Source organism: Chrysemys picta, chromosome 10 (genome assembly GCF_011386835.1).
Source record: "Chrysemys picta bellii isolate R12L10 chromosome 10, ASM1138683v2, whole genome shotgun sequence".
Taxonomy (NCBI): domain Eukaryota; kingdom Metazoa; phylum Chordata; order Testudines; family Emydidae; genus Chrysemys; species Chrysemys picta.
Window position 1 is genome coordinate 49,551,293 of NC_088800.1, and position 22,040 is coordinate 49,573,332.

The window sequence follows — 22,040 nt, forward strand, 5'->3', positions numbered from 1 at the left end:
AGAGAGAAAGAAAGGGGGGCAGCCAGGGCTTCCCTCAGCCAGGGCGCTCGCCACTCGGCCCCTCCTGCCGCCAGGGCCCTGATTCCTGGTACGGCACTTGGGATTGCCGGCTGGGGGAGACAGAGGCCGCGGGGCTGGCCGCGCTCCGGACGGCGCTCTGGCCAGGGGAGTGGGGGCCCCAAAAGACAACCGCCGCCAGCCTGCCGCGCTGACTGCCGGGAGGGCTCCGCCCCACTCTGCAGCCCACTCCCAGCAGGGTGCTCCCCTCCTCCGCGCTGCCGCCCCCTACATCGGTCAGCGGGGAGGAAAGGACGCAGGCTGGAGCCGGCCCTGCCAGGGACAGAGGTAAGAACCCCAGGGGCGCGGCAGTGCTGCAGGGAGAGTTGCTCCTGCTGCAACTGCTGGGGCATGGATCCCAAAAGCCCCACGCCCGCCAGACTTGCCCCGCACCTGCTGCAGCCGCCGGGGCCAGACTCGCCCCACGTTATAAACGAATTCGTGTTATAGCGGGGCGCGTTATAGCGGGGTTCCAGTGTATTCCCCCTTTGCTTCACAGATTTTATGCAGGACACAGCAGGCAGCTACATCGATTGGGATATTTTTCCTCGCTGAAATCCATTCTTCTGCCAGCACCCCTTCAATCTTCCAAAAGCACACCCAACTGCCATGCTGCACCTGCTGTGCCATGAGTTCCCTCTTTCTTTGGTGCGGTTAAAGTGGCTGGTGTATGGCTTCATGAGCCAAGGGAGTGATCCTTGGGGAGCCCAGGATCACCGGCATTTCACGATCGCCAGTGGTAATCCGCCAGTCAGGAAAGAAAGTGCCTGCTTGTAGCTTTCCAAACAGTCCTGTGTTCTTAAAGATGCGTGCGTCATGAACCTTACCTGGCCAGCCAACGCTGATGTCGGTGAAGTGTTTCTGGTGACCCACCAGCACATGCATAACCCTAGAAAAACAGCCCTTTCTGTTGATTTACTCTGTGGCAAGGTGGTTTGGTGCCAAAATAGGGATGCATGTGCATCATCTATCGCTCCACCGCAGTTCGGGAACCCCACTGCTGGAAATCCAACTATTATATCCTGCACATTGCTAAGTTTAACAGTCCTGCATAGCAGAAGAAGATTAATGGTCATGCATATGTGCATGACAACGGCCACCACAGTGGATTTTCCAACTGCAAAATGGATTTCCCAATGACCACAGTTTCCAAAGTGCAATCACCATTCACTTCTCCACTGTCAGTGCAGCTCTCATTCTGGTGTTGCTCCATTGGATGGCTGTGGCAAGCTTGGAACACAGATCGAGGAATGTGGCCTTGCACATCTGAAAGTTCTGCAGCCACTGCTTGTCATCCCAAGCCTGCATTACGATGTGATCCTGCCAGTCAGTGCTCGTATCTTAGACCCAGAAATGGCACTCCACCATTTGCACCTGCTCCGTGAATGCCACCAACAACCTTGAATATGGTTCTCACTATGTCCCACAGCAATCTGCTCTTCAGCAAATCGTCATGTTCCTCGGAGCTCTTCTTGTGACTGCAAATACCCAAGTATCATGCATACTGTGCTTGCAATGCTCATGACAATAATGCATGCTACATGCTTTGGTCAGAGATGGTGGACAGCAACAGGCCCCAGGCAGGTTCTTTGAGTTTTCAAAATAGGCATGAAAATGATAGCATTAGGGGGTGGAGAAAGTTGCATGATGGGAACTTGATCCTGCAGTAGCAGTCACCCTTGCGCAATTTTTTTCTACCCTACTGTGCACTGCCAAAACTTCCCAAAAGACAGAGCACTGGACCGTGGCATACCTTCCCATGGTGCACTGCACATTGAAACAAACACCCCAGGTGAGTATGCCCAGTGTGGATGCAAGGAGCCAAGTATGCACGTGCACCAGTGTGGTGGCTTTATGCCGACAAAGTGCATCAGCAAAAGTTTGTAGTGTAGACAGGCCATTAGGAACTAACAATTCAAAACTGGAACACCAATTTCCGAAGTACCACAACTTTGAGTCAACTCACAAAAACTAGCCTGTACCAGGAACCACCCCAGAACAGAGTAAGAGATGAGCATTTCCAAGTGAAGATTTAATAGACTCTACCCAGAATCTCCTACCTTCAATACAGTCTCGGATATAGACAGGAGCTTTCATCTTCTTCAGCTCTTTATCCTCTGACATGTCGTAAGGGACGAGATCATCATCGCTGTGAAAGAAGCATAGGCATGAATTAGTCCACGTGGATTCGACCAGGTCACCTTCTCCTCCTTCATGCTAAACAGGAAGACAGGGCACATTCTCCTCCCTTCTCACCTTTCCATCCTTACACCAAACAGAGGTTGCTCGGTACCCCAACCTACAAGGATCCAGCAGGCAAAGGAAGCATTGGTTATCAAGCGTTCAGGACGGTGAGATGGGTAGAGCTCTGCAAATCTGTGAATATCCATGGACCATTACTGTGGATAGTGGAGTGGATGTGGATACAACCACACAGGGCTCTAAAGATCTGCTACTCCTTAACTGATCTGCTGATGAACAGGGAGGCATGTAAAATAGGTAAACCCTTTCCTGCACTTCCCTAAACACATTAACTGGTGGAGCTCAGCAGCCAATGGAAAGCGGAAACTACATTACTGTAACAAGGGAGAAACTGGTCAGGAAGAAGCCCTACCTCTGTCTCTGGCGGAGCCTGGCCTGCGGCGTCCAGCTCGGGCAGCCTGTTGCTGGACAGCGGGCCAGAGTTGGGGTTGACCCGCACCTGTTTGCCATGTCGCTTCCCATCCAATGGCTCAGGCCCCATGGACAGGGCCAGCATCCCCCCACCATGGCCTGGCAGCACTGACCGCGCTCCCAGCCCACCGGCTCCTGTGCACCAGGACCCTCCCCCAGCCATGGGGATTGGAGCAACCAGCTCCAGCACATATATGCTTTCCAATGTACATTACTTTGCATTTATCAAAATTAAGTTTTATCTGCCATTTTGTTGCCCAGTCACCCAGAAAGATAGAGAAAAGTGTGTCCAGGATTGTGGTTTGGAAAGACTTTGGGAATTGCACAGCTGGGCTAGACAGTTGTTGGGGAATTACACAGTAGTGTCTGTAACTTGAAAATGTGCCTTTTATGTGGCGCTGCATGGATCGGAGATAACTTTAGTCTTAAATGGGCACTGAAATTAGTTGCTGCCTACGTCAGAGGAGGGAATGTTTTATCAAAGGTGAATGAGGTCTTTTTTTTAAATCCTGGTAGCCCAGCTGGCTACTTAATTTAGCTACTGCAGGCCTTCACTACCCAGCCCCCATCCAGAATTGTCATACTGGGTGGATGGATTTCCCCTTGCTATAGACTGCTGGCTAGTGCCTGAAACAGTTAACTTCAAGCTCCTTGGAAGTAATAGAGTAGAGTCTGTCTCTTTCCAGCAGACTGTGCAGAGGAGTCTGTACATGTGGATACTGGTGGGTTTTAGCCCACGAGAGCTTATGCCCAAATAAATTTGTTAGTCTCTAAAGTGCCACAAGGACTCCTAATTGTTTTTGCTGATACAGACTAACACGCCTACCACTCTGGGGGGAAAAAAAAGTGGTTCAAAACTGAATCCAGACTTAAAACCAGATTTCTTTATCCAATAGGCTATATTTTGTGGCTGTGAATGCAATCTCATCCCATTAGCCTGGATGTGAGCATGCTAATGTCATGGGACAAAAAAAATTGGTCTGAAATAATAATGGTCCTCTGCACAGTCATTTTTATCCATTAAATTACTCTGTATTTAATCCCCCCTCAAGTAATTGCCTGAAATACCTAAAAGGCACCAAGCCCATGTTATAGATTGGAGGCTCTTAAACGTCCAGCTTAATAAAGAATGTTTTTATGGTAACAAAACCAATGGCATGCAGGAGCCCTGCTCGGATACAAAAATGTGGATGTGGATCTGCATCTGCCAGGATCAACACATGCGGTCTCCTGAATTCAGTCCCTGCCCTCAAACTGTCTCTTCTCTGCAAGACCTCGCTCCCCCACTTGCTCATCTCTGCTCCCTCCCTGCCCCCTCTCCCTAGCCCTTATATCTGCAATTACCCTTTACACACAGCCTGGTTTGCTCCCCAGTTCAGATGGAGCAGTACAGCCTCTCACACAGTCAGCTTTCAAGGATCTGTCATTTACTTTTTAATTTCAAATCAGCTTTTTGCTTAGTAGTTTAGTTCTTGCATGTACCTGTCAAGCTCCAAGTCAGATCCCTCCTCTGGCACTGCAGGGGTTGCTGGGTGTGGGTTCCCACTTGGTTTTGACACAGCTTTTGGTGTAGCAGATGGACTGTTATTCCTGCTGTTGGCAATGAGTGTCAAAGGCATAAAGTAACAAGGATCTTAGAAATCCATGATCACAAGCAGGAGACTAGATTTTTCCAAGGTAAAACCCCCAATCCACACACCCACACCCTCTATCTACAGTAGGCACTGGAATCTCATTTCAGTGTGGGTTCACCTTGAATGGTCCAGCTATGAGGAGAAAAAGCTAGAGTAGCTGTACAGGTGTGGGGAGACCTCATGATGGGGAAAGAGTGGAGATGGCAGACAGCATGAGCTAGTTCCCTGGACTGCCACCTGAGCTTGTTTTAGTTCCTAACAAAGATTAAGACTGTGCTAATGGAGAAAACCCAAAACACTCTGGGTAAGAGCAGACACACAGTCATCTCAGTGCAGAGGAAGTGTTGGCCTATGTATTCTTAAGAGCTATGAAAACCATGAACAAATCAGGAGGCACCATTCAGTAGTGGTTAATGTACAAGACAGAGTCAGGAGATCTGAGCTCTTCACACAGCTCCGACAGCAATTTGCCATGTAGCCTTGGGCACATCACTTTCACCTCTCCACATCTCAGTCACTATTTCTACCTCATAGTAGCATTGGGAGGCTTCACTCACTAACCTCTGTAAAGTGCTTTGAGATCTTCAGACAGCAAATCCCATGGAAGGTCAGACTATAGCCAAAAGTTAATGCTTTTGGGCAGAAGTTAATACTGTATTTCAGTTAGTAATGGATAGGCTGTGGACACAGCTCCCAGTCTACCCTGAGATACCTAAAGATTCCCCAGCCCATTTGGATCGCTTCAGGGGCACGCAGAGTTACAAGAATCCTAAGGAAATGCAGTCAGACACACAATTCTAAAACATGCTTCCATTTGACCTTTGAACTAGAAACATGCTTGCTGCAGAGACAGCCAATTATAATGCAGAGCACAGTGAATATTACAGCAATTTACACCTTAGTGGATTCTAACAAATACAGACTTCCTGCCTTCAGAGCTGGGATTGTCTGTCTGGAGTTTACCATCCACCAACGTGGAAGGATTATAGTCAGAGATAGGCCTTGTCTTTATAACCTATACTAAGAATGATTTGCCTGGTATCTGTGCTCACTATGTTTTTACACTAGGCATATATACAGCTATGAGTGGCAATCTCACCCAGCATTTGGCAGGTCAGTGACATGGAGCTGTAGTGGTGCTGTTTGCTGGAGAGACTTTAGCTCTCTGGTCTCATCATCATCTTCATACTAGACATGCAAAATAGAAGTTACTGTATGCTGAGGAGGCTTTTACATCAGTTAAATACAATAAATCTGCAGTTGAAGGTTATGAGAGCTCAGCACCTCTCAGAATTGGGCCTTAGTTTTTAAATAGCGAAGGATCAAATGATAAATGCATGTGGAGATTTGCAATCTCAGCCATATGCACCTTTCACACTGGGCTCAGGATATACAAGTTATTGCTTGGTCAGATTTGGTCTCAGTGTTATTTATAATCTTTAAAGCATTTAACAGGTCTGAAGTCACAATGCAGCACTACAGCTGATGCTGTGCAAACAATACTTAAGATTCTCAAAGGCAAGTATGGAGCTGTGGGGTTTAATTCCCATTGAAACGAATGGGGATTGTGCAGCTAAATCCCCTACTCAGTCTTGAAAAATCACAACCACCAGTGACTTTATACACCCTCCTTCTGGATGTTCACCCCAGTTTCAGGACTCTAATCAACTCCCGCTGAAGGGGATTTCAATGGGACACCTCCCATTGATCAGGTGCTGCATGATATGGAAATCTAGCAGTTTTAATTTTGGAGCTGGCCATCCTAAACCCTGTTGTCATGTCAGAGTTCTTGACTCTGCCTGGCTGTGACCAAGTCCTCCTGAGACATATGCTCTCTCTCTCTCACCACACCCCCATGCACCCCTCACCTTGCCCCGGCCCACATCCTCTATGCTGCCTTTGCATCTTTTCAATGCAATTCCATTTTGCAAACTGATATCCCCTCATTCTGAAGGGTACTGGTGCCCTTCTTCCCTTCCAGAGAGTAGGGGTCAGCAATGACAGCAGCAACACAACCATCTGCTTTAAAGGGGACATTTCTCCCCATCCCTGCACAGCAGAGTCAGGCATCACTGTATTCTCACCTGGAATTTCAGGCTGGGCCCATCTGTAGTTATTCTGGAACTGATGCTTTCTGCCACTATCATTCCCAGACGCCGAACCCGTGGCAAGTTGCTGTCCAGGCGGCATTTCATCCCTCCCATCATGCTGGTGAGAAGTTCTGAAAGGACAAGCAGCACATGGCAGAGTGAGCACAGCATCCCTGACTATGGCAGCTCCCAGATAGCACACCTAGCTGAGAACCCAAATCTTTAGCTACACAACTCCCACTACAGGCAGAAAGACAGACAAAGGCCCTGGGGTGGAGGCTGACAGATTCTATACAGCAATTCTCTTTCTGCAGAGCTGTTTTCTTTCTCCATCATGTCAAGAAGCTATGCAGCAGGGCTAGGTTTTGAAGCCAAACACAATGGTACAAACATCACACATCCTAGAACCTTTGTTTTAATAAAAGAGTTTACCAAAATACCAAAAAAGTGTGTTAGGCCAAATTAATCTCTGGCATAAATCCAGTGGCTTCAAAACTGCTATGACAGATGAAATGTTATTCATCTGTCATAGCAGCTGACTCTGTTATGATGGAAATTGCATCCATTTTGATCAGTGCAACAACCTGGAACTCACACAGGGAGGAATACTTCTCACCATGTGCCTGAGCTGTGACAGGTAATTAATTACCAGTGGCATTTCTGAACCCATTGTTCAGAGTGGCAACTGTCTTTCATCTCCCCAAATAGATTCTGACTGCTGACAGGTTGATCGTTATTCACCAATAAAAGCTTACATCTCTCTAGTCAGCCAGTGAGAAATCTGATCATTCATTAACACACAATAGTTTGTATCTATACAAGGCCAGGCTTTAACAGAAGAATCTTGAGTTGGCTAGGATGAAATAAACTTGTTTTCTAATAAATAGCACTTATGTTTTCAAAGCACTGCATGAAAGCTAATTCACCCTCTCAAGAGCCCCCTGGGTGTAGGTGAATCTATTATTTGTATTGTGGTTGCACCAGAAGCCCTAGTCCTGAATCCAGACCCCCATTGTGCTGGGCGCTGTTCAGACACAGAGTGAAAAAATGGTCCCTGCGATCAGACAAGAGATAACAGGTTGATACAGACAGACAGCTGGGGAGCACAAGCAAACAATGAGAGAGGCTAGTCAGCATGATAGGCAGTGGTCTCAGCACACCAGCAGCCTGACTGTTGTCAGTAACTGTCTATGTAATTTTGTTACTTAAATATTAATGTAATTTACAAAGAGGGATCAGAGAGGACTTATCCAAAGTCACATAGTAAGTGTAAGGACTGGGAACAGAACCCAGGAGTGTTTGACAGCACTACTGCTCCAACAGGTCCCCAGAAGTTCTTTCAGCTCCTGGTTCTGAACTTCCAGTGTCTGCTCTAACCACTAAGAAGCACTCCTTATCCTAAGCCAGACAGAACATAGCATGCTGAAGAGCAGCACATTGAAGAGCTCTCTTCCACACATACAACGGGCTGAATGAGTTAATCTACATTAGTCACAGGATTTAACAGAACATGAGTTGTCATACAAGTAGAATCACACAATCAAGGTTTCCCACTCTAAAACAGAACATCTCTCTTTTGCCTTGCTATGATATTATGCCATGATAGTGTTCTATATTTCCACACCCCCATAACCCATATCTGAATTAAACCAGACTAGATTATGGTTTAGGAGAAGGATGACAGTCCTGGCTAAGAGTGGGAGTCCAAAGACCTGAGTTCCATTTCCTATTCTGCCGCAGATCCTCTCTCCAGGACCTTGAGAGACAGGGAGGATTTGACGTGCCCAACTGCTCCTTCTCAAAATCTATGTGCCCTACCGCATCACAGAAATGTTCTGAAGATTAACCAATCAATGATTCAATATGCTATGAGGTCTTCAAAAGAAGGTGCTACAGATGTTCCTATTGCTAGTCAGCATCTCTGACACTGAACTTTCATACTGGTGTTAAATTCTCATGTTTTCAGCAAGGCAGCCTTCCTTAGCCTCCACAGAGTCCAAATCCTAAACTTTGTTTCAAAATCATCTTGCACTATAAATACTCAGCAGGAATAGGTCACCTCATGATTTTCCAGATTTCAGAATTTGTGGCTTTCAGATACTGGGAGTTTAAGATAAGGTCCAAAGTGAAAAATGCACAGAGAAGAAATTGGTAAGGCCCTGATCCTCTAGATACTTACACACATAAGCAGCGTCACTCACATGAATAGCCTCGCTGAATTCAGTGGGACTACTCAAATGATCAGAGCTTGGGTATGTTTGTAGGATCAGACCTGCAGGATGTGGACCCAATGGTTATGATTAGGGGCATCAAGGACAGAGGGCTAAAGAGGGGAAAAGTTAGAATCCAGTGGAGGAAAGGAGACCTCTTTGTTCTCTCGGCTCCTTCCCTCCTCCCTCACCTTGTCTGTTGCTCTCTATTTCAGGCTCCTTCAGGTGGGAGAGGCAAATCAGGATGGCCTTGCTAACATACAGTTGTTGCTCAACTGGACAGTGTTTCACAGCACTGCTGCTGCCCCAGGTCTCCAGGAGTTCTTTCAGCACCTGGTTCATAAGTTTACAGCATTAGCTAGATGGAGTGGGTCTGTGCTGCATCTGAAAGTCACTCTCTCACACAAACACACCACACCCTCAACCAACCAGGTGGCCTAAGGACTACTCTACCCTTCACTCAGCATAATCAGAGCCTGTAAAGTGTGGTGGCCTCTTGCCTGGGTGCAGGGCTCCAGCTCTCCACTGAGAGAATTTCTGTGGCAAGGGTCCTGAATTCCATGACATACTGGTGCCACTGGCTGGAAATTCCATGTCAGCTCTGGGTAAATTAAATAATGGAGGTTTTAAATTCAATAAGACAATGACTAATGCAGTCAGTGCAGAAAGCCTGGGGTTATTGATTTTTACATTACATTCTATTTATTTTATGCTTACCCCTGAAAAAACCTCCCAGTGTGCTGAGACACTTGAGCGGTATGGAGGCGAAGCGTTCCCACCCCTTTGTGTGCAGGGCAGAGGCAACAACATTCACCAGTGCTTCATGTGGTGATCAAGAATGTTTTAAAGCAGTAAGGGGTACTCCTTCACCACTGAATCATAGCTCACTGCCTGTGTTAGCTCAAATTGTTTTAATGATTTGCCACTGTCTGAAGGAAAACATTTTAAAAACCACTTAAATCATAGAACTGGAAGGGACCTCAAGAGGTCATCTAGTCCAGTCCCCTGCACTCAAGGCAGGACTGAGAATTATCTAGACCAGGGATCTCAAACTCAAACCACCACAAGGGCCACATGAGGACTAGTACATTGGCCCGAGGGCCACATCACTGAAACCTTTTCATACGATACAAAAGTCATGGGGACCGATGAGCTAAGAGCCATTGGTCGTGAGTATGCACTGAACCTCACAGAAGGCAGCTGGCAGCACCTTTCGGCCTCAGGTCACAGCCCAGAACAGCAAGGGGCTGGAACACAGGTTTTGAATCACCCCTTGGGTCATCTCTCTGTTAAAACTTCCTTTGTGTGGAGCTGAGGTGCCTTCTCCTCCCACTGAGACCAGTGGGATCTCAGGGTGCTTAGCATCTTTCAGAACAGGCTCGCAATGCACGTGCATTGCAACAAAGCCCTGAAGCCAAGGGGAATGACAGGTATGATTCAAATCACACCACAGATGCCCAAACAAACAACCCGCTCTCCCAGACCACTCCAAGTTAATCCCCCCTCTGGGTCTTCCTGTGCATCCTGACTCCTGTTTCTCTCTGCTAGACTGTAAGCTGTTTGAGGTCTTACTAAGCACATTGCTGGCACCTAATGAAAAGAGGGGTGTTACCATAGCCAAAAGAGGTATCTAGCACCCCTGTCCTGCCTCTTCCCACCCCTTCCCCGCCCCCATTCCAAGCCCTTTCCCAAATCCCCACCCCGGCCCCACCTCTTCTCTGCCTCCTCCCCTGAGCGCGGAGGTAGGTGGAGGAGTGGTGACACTGTGCCTATGGCAGGCCGCAGGAAATGTGGCCTGTGGAGTGCGTGTTTGAGACCCCTAATCTAGACCATCCCTGACAGGTGTTTGTCCAACCTGCTCTTAAAAATTCCCCATGATGGAGATTCCACAGCCTCCCTAGGCAATTTATTCCAGTGCTTAACCACTCTGACAGTTAGGAAGTTTTTCCTAATGTCCAAGCTAAACCACCCTTGCTGCAATTTAAGCCCATTGCTTCTTGTCCTATCCTCAAAAGGTTAAGAACAATTTTCTCCCTCCTCCTTGTAACAACCTTGTATGTACTTGAAAACTTATGTCCCCTTCTCAGTCTTCTCCAGAATAAACAAACCCAGTTTTTTCAATCTTCCCTCATAGGTCATGTTTTCTAGACCTTTAATCATTTTTGTTGATCTTCTCTGGACTTTCTCCAGTTTGTACACATCTTTCCTGAAATGTGGCGCCCAGAACTGGACACAATACTCCAGCTGAGGCCTAATCAGCGCGAAGTAGAGCAGAAGAATTACTTCTCATGTCTTGCTTACAATACTCCTGTTAATACATGAACTAAGAAGAGCTAAGAGGAGTTTAGTATACGAAGGGCTTATTAGAAACACTAAGAAAATTATTTTTAGCCTTTCATTTGGTGGCTTCCCAATTGGACCCCTCTGCTGTTGTGCCCTAGAAAATAGGAGGATGATCTTACAGTTAGAGCCTAGGGCTGGGTCGGAGGACTCCTGGGTTCTATTTCCAACTGTCATGGACTCGCTCTCTTTGGATAAGTCACTTCAAATCACTTCTCTCCCTCCCCTTCCCCCTCCAATCTATAAAATGGGATTGATAAAACTAACCTACCTCACAGGGGAGTTGTGAGGCTTGGGGATCCACAGATGTGAGATGCTACAGAAGTACAATGTATCATTAGAAGCTCTGGGAGGACTGTGGCCTGTTTAAGTGGGACGGCAACTCTTCCTTCATTTTGAGCCACATTTCCTTCCTCTTCTATTCCCCCTGCCTTCTCAGCATTCCCTGGTGGCCCTCTTACTACTTTTCTAGAGATGAGACAGAAGGGCAGTGATTCCTATGAAGAGGACTTCTCTGCTACACTTTGAATAAGGCCATGTAGCTCTGTCCAGGACCACCATGGGGGCATTCTTTATCACCCCATTCACACAGGTGATCCTCATTATCAGCTTCATCATACACCACGGAAGCATCACAAAATGAGGGTTCAGGAGTAAATATTCCAATACACACACATATATAATAAAATAAATAATCACTGAAGGTACCTAACTTACTTTGATCAATAAGGAACGTCGAAGGCTGTCTAGGGCCAGATATCCAAGGAGGTTCTGCAGCACTGCAGTCTACAATGAAAACAATAGGATTAGTTATACTGAGCAGAAAGTTATTCATCAGCAAGGACTTTACACACTCACACTCTCCCCTTCCACCCCCTCCCATTCCAGGTGAATTGATCAGAATGTTCAGGGAAAGACTGCAGAGTTTATGCAAACCCACAGCACTCTTAGGAAAGTAAGAGCATGTTGTTGTGCCTGGGTATTTCAGATCACACAGTTTTAGTGATGTCTACGGCACCCAAGAGAGGGTTCCTTCTAGTAAAAACCCCACTGAACCAACCCATGCACAGCAAGTCTTATTTAAAATATTGCTCCTACTATTAAACAAAAGGAACGTGAAGTCAGGGAACCTTGTCCTTCCCTGAAGTCTTGTGCCTCTCCCCCACCCACGATCTAGTTAATGCTCAAGATACTCCAGAACATAAGGCAGAGGACGATCTTCACACTACACCCTCATGGGCTCCAGTGCTCACCCACTGCCCTGTTTCACTTCCACATCATTTCTCTCCAACCTCTGAGGGTACAGATAATTCCAAATCAAACTCCGAGCTTCTCCAGTGCACTCCTTCTCCCTGTCCTCTTGGGGGGAAGGTCACACTTGCTCCCAGCCTCTCCCCCTGGATTCTAGATGGGATCAGGGCCTCTAGCTCCCCAGACTGCCAATGTCACATGCAAATCCTCCCTTGGTTCCCAGGAGAAAAGGTGACAACACTGCTGGTCACCACAGATTAGGCTTGTATTCTGCCTTGTAGGTCAGTGTCTTGAAAGGAACCACCTGGTCTGCCTTACTGGACAGGGAGAAGTTATAGCAATCTTCAGCTGAGGTCCAAGTATACGTGAGGAGTCTGGGGAAAGGCTTCAGAATAAAGCCCACGACCAGAGACCTGGAGCTTACCTGGGCAAGAATTCAGCACATTGAAAAACATTAGCCTTCCTAACAGCTAGAGGCTTACATTCCCCATATTGACACAGCAGAGCCCTTACCACATAGCTGTATTGCAGGAGTAGTAGTTTCTGGGTCACCACAAACTGAGCTTTCTTGTTTTTCACAACCAGATTCCCCAGTAATCGAGACAAGACATCCGCCCTAGCAAGATAGGTCAGCAGCAAACTATCAGGGATCCGTTTATCTGAACTGCTTCAGGCTGATTTCAATCAAATCATGATTTTGTAAGTGGCTACCCATTTGCAATATAATCAAAAGTCATAGATCAAACAGCTTCCATGCAGTGCTACCACACAACTACAGAAGTGATTAATGTAGCAAAAAGATCTAGTGCTGTTTCAAATGCTGTCGAAGGATTACCAGTGAATGAATCCCCAGCTATTCCAGTCCCAACCTTTCCCAGGAAGTGGCAACATGTGAAATGATGGTGCACGGGCCGAGATCCTTCAAGAAATAATGTACTGGTGTTTATACACCTGAGGGAATTCTGCACCAAAAATAAAAGTTATGTGCACAATATTTTAAAATTCTGCAAATTTTGTCAATAACTAGATGTGGCTCCAGAATGGCAGTGGGGAGCACAGGCCACTGGCTGCATTGAGGTGGGAGATCACCCTGGAGCCCCCACCTCCTCCAGTACAGGCAGTCAGCAGTGAGGCTGCACCTGACCCTGACACAGTGCAAGGGCTGGGCCTGCCCCAGAAACACCTCGGGCCCTGCCCCTCTATGCCAGGCGCACCAGGTGTGGCTGGGCAGGCTCAGCCCAGCAGGATCTAAGTGTGGAGAGATCCAGGTGTGTGGTGAGAGGTTTCTGCGTGGGGTAATCTGGGTGCGGGTAGCTCAGTGGGAGATCTGGATGCACAGGGGCTCGTTGGGGGGTGCAGGGGCAATGGGACTCTGCAGGGGAGCCAGGTGATGGTGGTTGGGCTCAGTGGCAGGGTCTGGGTGTGGCAAAATGGGGCTTGGGGGGACTCAGTGGGGGGGTCCGGGTGCTGGAGGAGTGGGGGTCCAGGTGCAACTGGTTGGGGCTCAGTGGGGTGGGGGGCTTGTTGGACGGGTCCAGGTGTAGGGAGGCAGGGCTTGTCAGGGTGAGGGTTCTATGGGCCTGCTTAACGGGGGATCCTCAGCTGCTGCCGAGGGGACATCATATACCAGGCTCCTGCTTCCCCACGGTGGTTCCCCTATCCCCTTTTCTTCTCCATCCCCCTCTCCTCACTCCCACATCCCCTTCCCCATTCCACCCCCCTTCCTTCCCCACTGCCTCTTCCCCCCACGCCCCTTACCCAGCCCCACTGCGGGCAGTCACTGTTCCACAGAAAATAGGAAGGCTCCCAGCACACAGAAGGGGAGCACAGCTGGCACTAGGACCCAGGAGGCTGTGTTCCGCTGCAGAGTCAGTGGAGCCCCAGACGCAACCGAGCTGCGTTTGCAGAAATGGGGGTGAGGGAATGGCATATAACTCTGTGTGCCCCAGCACGTAACCCCCATGCCTCACCTTTGTTTGGGCAGCAATCCCCTCCCCCCCCCCAAAAAAAAAAACTGCATACATGATCACTGCCCCCCCCCCCCCCCCCAGCTTCCCTTTGCTTCCCTGCTGTTTTCTGCAGGGAAAAGCAGGAAATCTGCAGGGAGGCTGTTTTCTGCAGGCGCGCAGTCCTGCAGAATCCCCCCAGGAGTAAGGTGTAGCTAGAACAACTACTTCCCTCTCCCCCAAATCTTGATTTCTTACCCTGGTGCTTTCTGAACAAAGCCGCAAACCACTGCTTCCATCCAACGATCTGGCACACACTCGACCAGTCGCCAGCACATCCTCTGCCAGATGCAGTCCACCTTGGTGAGATCCATTAGGCGTGGCACCAACACATTCAGAATCTCTTCTGTATTGGGAGAGAACAAAAGGAAGCTCACTGATTGGAGGGAGGTGGGGCAATAGCACACTGCATAGTCCATGTGGATGGTTTGCAAAATCAAGCTGCTTATAGAGAGATAAACATGAACACAAGTTTGCCCCCAATGATTCAGCACCTACAACACACAATTCTTCTCACAGGTATGCCCTACCTGCAGGTTCACCTGGGCTTTCACTTGTAGCCCTAGTAGCTGTGACACTGGCAGACCAGGTGTCAGCTCATATCAAGGCACATATGTCTCCACTGAACACTGACAAGTACATAGCTGGAACCAGTCTGGTTCACCTGTGTGTTAGTATTATAAGAATGTGTTTAGACTTTATGAAATGCTTTTAAGTTGCTGCATGCATTAATCTCATTTATAATATCTGCATGCCATATTATAAGGTAAAAGCGTTTCCTCTGCAATTGTAAATCACAAGACAGAAGAGAAGCATTAAGAAACGTGAAATACTAGTTTCCCCACAGGAAATGTTATCTTCTTCCCAACACCAGACAAACTATTGTGGAACATCAGAGGACAAAATACTTTGTTGATTGCGCCCCCGCCCAACCCCTCATGAACAGCTGAATTTGCAACCTGAAGCAGAAGGGGGGGGGGGGGGAAGAGAGAAGAAGAGGAGGAAGGAATAAAAAGCCCTAACAAGGAGGATCTTTTATGCTGCTTGGGCTTTGAGGGCAAGGATTACTAAGCATAAGCAAAAGATCCCCAGGGCTTGGCCGGGGTTAGCCCCAAAAGGAAATATAGATCTTGCTTATTAAAGAAGCTTCTATTACTCTTTGACACTTGAGATTGGAAGTCATTTGTGTGTATATACATTTACCTCTTTTAAACCTTGTAAATAACTCTTTCCTTTTTCTAGGAAAGGAATTTTTAGATATAGTCAACCCTCTAATAAATTAAGAGTTGCCTTTGGTGTGAGGCCTAAGGAGAAGTTGACCTGGGATAAGTGACTGGTCCTTTGGGACGGGGAGTAACCTGAATATTGTTGTGATTTTTGGTGTAAGGAACCATCTATCACAAAGGAAGGCTTTTCGGGGTGGCAAGCTAGATCACAGTACCCAAGAGGACTATCTGTGGCTCCATGTTAAGGCTGTTATAGTGCTTGAGGAGTTTACATTTGATAATTGGCTGGTGAAATCTAAGTATAGAACTCACAACTAATTTGGGGTTTGTACTCTGCTTCTTAACAGTCTGCCCTGAGGCTGGTACCCACATGCTCTTGAGCCACTGCAGGACAGCTTGACAGTAGCTTCCAGGAACCCCTTGTTGAAGTAGGAGATTGGAACTCCTTCCTTAACTTCCCCATCTGTTACATGCTACTGCACATGGGGAGCAGCCTTCACCTGCTCCAAAATGCTAAATGAAACCAAAATGAAGGCTCATCACATGCACAGCCTGTTATCTAGAGGCTGTGATTTTTAACTCATTGGTGTTTGCAATGCATTTTCAGAACCTCAGATGGAAGGCACTAAGGAAGTATAATGCCCAGGATAGCAGGGCTCCTGGAAGATTAGTGTTCTCATTGACTCTTGGGAGAAGGAGAATGGAACACACTCAGATCAGAGAGAGGTGGGGGGGGGGGGGTAACAGACACACAGTTGGGATGCCTCAGAAAGGAGAGAAGGCCATGTCTACAAACTGTAGGCAACATCCCAGGCCACAAATGAATCTACCCTCAACCTCCCTCTTTTAGTGACCACCCTATTACAATCACAGTTCCTTGTTGATGTAATTCTATCATATCTTTTTGCCCAAAACCATGTTACAAGGCACTCACCTTGTCTCCCATGCACGCATACCTTCCCCAGCACTTGAGACATGAAGGAGATGGAACAGTCCAAGCCACCTGTGGTATAACGAGACATGTTTAATGAAACATTTAGATTGACAGCCATTGACATCTTCCTAGAGGCTGATTATCAGGAGACCTCCCCTTGTATTGTTTCATTCTCTCAGTGCAGCTGTAGTTGGTCTGCAATCTCACCTCTTAATGAGTCAGAGATCCTCTGCAACACCTGGATGATTTCAGTAGCCAGCAGAGGGAAATAGTTTTGTGGGAAGAATATAGGTAGGTTATTCCCCTGGAGCTTGTTGCACAAGTGGTCAGGCAGACACACAACCTTGTTGAGGAGGGTCTCTTGAAATGTGGGTAAACCAGCCTGTGCCTGCTGATGACAGACCTCCCACATCAGAGCCGACATGCGTCCTGTCTGCAGAAACTGTTCCAGGATGCTAATGACCTTCATCAGGCGAAAGCTGGGACTGGAAAGAAATAAGAGTGCCCCCCCTTTAATTAATGAGGAAGAGGACACACAAATGAGAATTATAGAACTTCAAGGGACCTCGAGAAGTCATCTACTCCAGTCCCCTACACTCATGGCAGAACTAATTATCTAGACCATTCCTGACAGGTGTTTGCCACTCCATCATTGGAGATTTTTAAGAGCCGGTTAGACAATCATACCACTTTCTGCTGTGATCCCATCAATCACACATAGTGCCACAATGCATCAGAATGTAATTTAAGATTAACAGTGAATTAACACTGTAACCCTACAGCTCCTTCTGCCTGTGACTTTCACCGCACTTTACATTCGTTAATGAATTCAGCCTCACTACCCCCATGGGAGGTGTGGAAGAAGCATCATTTCCCCATTTGCAAAACAGGGGAAAATGAAGCACCGAGAGCTGAAGTGACCCTCTCAAGGCAACACAGTGAGTCAATGGCAGAGTTGGGAATAGAAGTCAGGTCTCCTGGCTCCCATCCCTGTGTTTTAACCACATTACAGTCTATCAATGTAGTTATATGCCTTCTATCCTTGGGCCCTGAATCATGACCAGGATGCCAAAGCCAGGAATCATCATCAGGACCATCTTGAACATTCCCCTTTTATGTTTTGATGTGAAAAGACCTCTCTATGATGCAACCACAGCTGAGACTGGGGATTTGATTACAACACACTCATTCTTTCACATCATTACAACTATTGCAATGTGTAGTATAGGCAGGACAGTACCCATATTCAACACCCAGATTAAAGCATGGGAAATGACCATGGAGTTAGCATTATTCATGGACAAGGCTACAAATAGGTCTTTTCTGCACTAAACTGAAGCCATATTTACCAGATCATCTGACTAGGTTGGAATTGTAATGTGAAGGGGCCATCACATGTTTACATGCTGTGGCAAAGTTCCGCCTCTATCTTGGTGGGTCCTGCGCTTATTGGCGGATATTCTTGCCACAGAGATTCACCATGTGGGTTGGGGAACAGTCCAGAGACCTTCCCCTCTGGAAGAACCCACAGTCCAGGTCAATTGGGAGGTTTGGGGGGAACCTGGGCCCACCCTCTACTCCGGGTTCCAGGCCAGGGCCCTGTGGACTGCAGCTGTCTATAGTGCCTCCTGTAACAGCTGCATGACAGCTACAACTCCCTGGGCTACTTCCCCATAGCCTCCTCTGAACACCTTTCTTATTCTCACCGCAGAACCTTCCTCCTGGTGTCTGATAACGCTTGTGCTCCTCACTCCTCCAGCAGCACACCCTTTCACTCTCAGCTTCTTGCTCCCAGCTCCTCATACTCACACCACAAACCCAAGTGAGCTCCTTTTAAAACCCAGGTGCCCTGATTAGCCTGCCTTAATTGATTCTAGCAGCTTCTTAATTGGCTCCAGGTGTACTAATTAGCCTGCCTGCCTTAACTGGTTCTAGCAGGTTCCTGATTACTCTAGTACAGCCCCTTCTCTCGTCACTCAGGGAACAGAAAATTACTCATCCAGTGACCAGTATATTTGCCCTCTACCAGACTCCTATACCCAACTGGTCTGGATCTGTCACAATGCTTTTAGTGCTAACAAATATGGGGCTGAAGCCAGGCTTACCCCATAGAAATAATGGAGTCCAGCAAAACCAGAAAGGCTTGGTCAGCTGGCCCTTCCAAGAAAAAGCTATCCCATAATTCCTTCTGCTGATCAGAGGTAAGAAGTTCTATCCAATCTGGACTCAGGTTACTGACAAGACCTCGCAGAAAGGCAGAAAAATGCACACGGGTAAATTCTTCCCTCTCCTTCAGGGGGGCTTGGTTTTCAGTTCCACCTAGGTAGCACTTAATTGTGCCAAGCGCCTCTGAGATCTGGACTCCATTCCTGGAAGAGGAAAGGATGTTGATAGCTTCTCGTACCGCATGTCCAACTTCAAAGGGCTCGGGATCCATCGGTAAAGTCACTTCTGGAACTGATCAAACAAAGGGGAAAATGAAACAGAGAATGATGGTGCCCAGACACCTGGCTACTGCGATCCTTCTGAAAAGGCACTCTGTTTAGCCTGCAGACAAGATGAGTCTGGTAGTCTCAGCCCAGTCATTAGTGGGTGTTTCCCCACATCACAAAACTCCCACATAAATTGGCTGGCCTGCAGGCCTCTGCCCAGCACTGGAGAATTATTAGTTAATGAATTTTTCACTTGACCAGAGCTCAAAGAGCCGGGAATTTATTTGTATTGCAGTAGCACTTCAGAGAAGAGCCCTGCAAATTCAATAGCCACAAATCATTTATGCGGATCGGATGCACATGTATCCGCAAAGGGCTCTACTTAAGATCCCCTGTCACGTACCAGGGTTCATGGTTTGACTGGGATCAGAGCCCCATGGCACTAGGTGCTGTAGACACATATGGAGCCTCAGGGTGCTAAGTGTTGTTTGCACAGGAGCTGACTGAGATCAGGGTCCTGTGGAGCTAGGTGTTGTACACACACACAGGGCTTCAGGACATTAGGCACAGCGCATGCACGCATATGGTCTCAGGATGCTAGGTGCTGTGCACACACACACTGGGCCCCAATGTGCTAAGACTTTACACACACATGACCTCAAAGCACAAGGAACTCCTCTTTTCCTGCCCCTGACACACATCCTCAGGGTGCAGATGCTGTGCACGTGCACACACACACACACACACAGGGCCTGTGTCACTGCACACGCATATATACAGGCCCACCACTGCACACACACATGGGGCCCACAGTACTAAGCGCTGCACGCACACAGTGCCACACACACACACAGGACCCATAGCACTCTAGGTGCTGCACACAGGGACACACGGCACCAGGCACACAGCTCACACTCAGGCACACACATGGACATGGGGCCTGCCGCGCTAGGTGCTGCGCGCACATACACACACGGGGGGGAGGAGGGACCGGTGTTAAGCGCTGCACACACACTAGGCCCCCAGCTTTAGGTGCTGCGTGCACACAGGCGCACACACACAGCCCGCTGCGCGCACACCGTGAGGGGCGGTCCCGGTCCCGGTCCCAGGCGCTCGCAGCCCGCCTGCCTCGCTCTGCAGTGGCGCCGGCCGGGGTCCGCAGCGGCCCGCAGCCCCCCTCGGTCTCGCGGAGGGCAGGGGCAGGAACGGGGCCAGCAGGACCCCCGACCCAGCGCGAGGCTCGAGTGGGGGCGGGGCGCGCTGTGTCTCCCCCCCGGAACCGCTTTACAGACTCACCCCTCCGGCCCGCGCGCTCTTCCCGCCGACACCTTCGCGCTCTGTCACCCAGCCTAAGATTCGCCACACACCCCACTCCCGGTCCAGGCCTGTCGAATCTGTTGAGCCAGCGCTGAAGGCAATGGTTGAAATGCCCCGTCTTAAAGAGCCAGTAACACGTGACAGGGGAACGTTTGCTCTTCCCAGTCTCCGGGGCTGTAGGTGTTCCCACTCCAGGCAGGGCTGGATTAACCTTTTGTGGGCCCAGTGCCAAACATAGTTGTGGGCCCCCATGGGGACAATGCAGCATGGCACAGGGAGGTCGGTCCCTGGAGTGAGCTGCTGTCCAGGGACATGGCAGGGGTGACCCCACTCCGCCCAGCCTGCTGCAAGGGCACTATTTACAAACCAGCAGTTACCAGACGCACAGTGGCTCGCCTAACCCTGTGCTGCCAACATGCCCCTTTCCCTCAGGGATGGGCCTATGCCACACCACAGAGCCCCCCTCCCCCCCCACCTAACACTTGAACAGCCCTCCAATTCCCTATGGCCAGAGCCCCCCCACACACTATGCCTAGCGCGCCCCCAAGACCCTGCCACAAATGCACAGTACCCTGCCCACCACCACCCCTGCCCAAGCCCCACCACAACTGCCCAGCACCCCACACAGAACCCCCACTCTCTAGTGCTCCAACACACAGATCTCCCCCACCCCAGCCCTCCAGCCACCAACTCCCCCACACCCTGCCTCCCAGCAGCACTCACCGGCCCTGCTGAGAGGCAACTGTCTACCAAGCTGAGCTGCCAGTGCAGCCAGGGCTGGTCCCAGGGCAGGGAATCACTCCTGCCCCTCAGGAGTGGTGCAATCAGCCAGGCCAGGGCCTGCTCCAGCCAAGCTCCCTCAGAACCCACTTGCCTGGAGGGGCCCAGTCAAGCCCTCCACACTGTGTCTCCCCCAACTGTCTGAGACTGGCCAGGATTCTGGACCAGTTCCTGGCAGCTCAGCTCCAGGGAGACAGGTGGGGCCCCACAGGTGATGGGAAGCAGAGACTGCCTGGAGCCGACGGTGCACTGGGCTCTGGCCGGGGGCAGAGAGAAGCCAGGGGGTGAAGAGGAGCCTTCGGCAGGCAGACGGAGAGGAGCAAGTGGTGGGAAGAGCCAGCGGGATCTCGGGGCACCGTGCAAGCGGAGCAGGCTGGGACCCCTTCTGACCATGGGCCCAGCTCCATGGCAACATTGTAAACCTGCACTGCCTCCACATACTCACTATTCACCCCACCTGAGGGTCTCCCCCACCCAGCTCCTACCCTGTGGTGTCTCCCAACCAAAGCCAAGTCCCGAGAGCTTACAGCGGCGCTACTAGGAGGCTCGTTCAAGAAATGTCACAGCACATGGGCTGGGGGTGGGAGGGGCTGATCTTGGGCCCAGGACTGGAAAAGGCAAAGGTGTAATAAGCAACATGCAGACTAGCCCAGAATGGGCCCCTGGGATTTCTTTATCCCTAGCAAGCAACTCTGCTACAGGGGGCAGTACCCATAGAGGAAACATGTTCTGGCCAGAGGCTGTATGTGTACATGCCTTATGCGGACAGGTTGTATTAGCTGGGCTACATCACATCTACCTTGTGATCTGGATTGGCAGCTGCACGCTTACGCCTGTCGTCACTTGGTCAGGGCTGCAGGGAGTTCTTGGATTTCCATCTCCTAGCTGCAAAGGAGATGTTCTGTTGCCTGTTCCTGCCTCTTTACACTGCTCTTCTTCCTGGGTTCCTGTTCCACACCACTGTGCCTCTTAATGCAGCACCTTGGAGCAGGCTGTCACCCAGCATCAGGTGTATTTGACTCCCTCCCACATTTGCCTAGGGCAGTTAGTGGAATGTGACAACATACAGAATGACTGTCCATTATACTTT

General features: G+C 49.2%; 1 protein-coding gene across 18 annotated transcripts in view; it reads right to left on the reverse strand.

Moving 5' to 3' along the window:
* TELO2 (telomere maintenance 2) overlaps positions 1-20,438 on the reverse strand; it is an 83,111-nt gene extending 62,673 nt beyond the window's left edge. For 6 of the 18 annotated variants that reach the window (XM_065558630.1, XM_042851539.2, XM_042851538.2 and 3 more), the window contains exons 1-12: positions 20,150-20,438; positions 18,527-18,878; positions 16,629-16,906; positions 16,422-16,490; positions 14,460-14,607; positions 12,769-12,871; positions 11,722-11,790; positions 8,856-8,997; positions 6,449-6,585; positions 5,464-5,552; positions 4,213-4,323; positions 2,118-2,206 (exon numbers count right to left, since the gene is read on the reverse strand). In XM_065558630.1, coding sequence (XP_065414702.1) covers positions 2,118-2,206; positions 4,213-4,323; positions 5,464-5,552; positions 6,449-6,585; positions 8,856-8,997; positions 11,722-11,790; positions 12,769-12,871; positions 14,460-14,607; positions 16,422-16,490; positions 16,629-16,906; positions 18,527-18,878; positions 20,150-20,438 — 1,876 coding nt within the window. The other 12 variants (XM_042851533.2, XM_024110551.3, XM_005294393.5 and 9 more) reach the window with 12 other exon arrangements.
* Between the last annotated feature and the right edge of the window lie 1,602 nt (positions 20,439-22,040).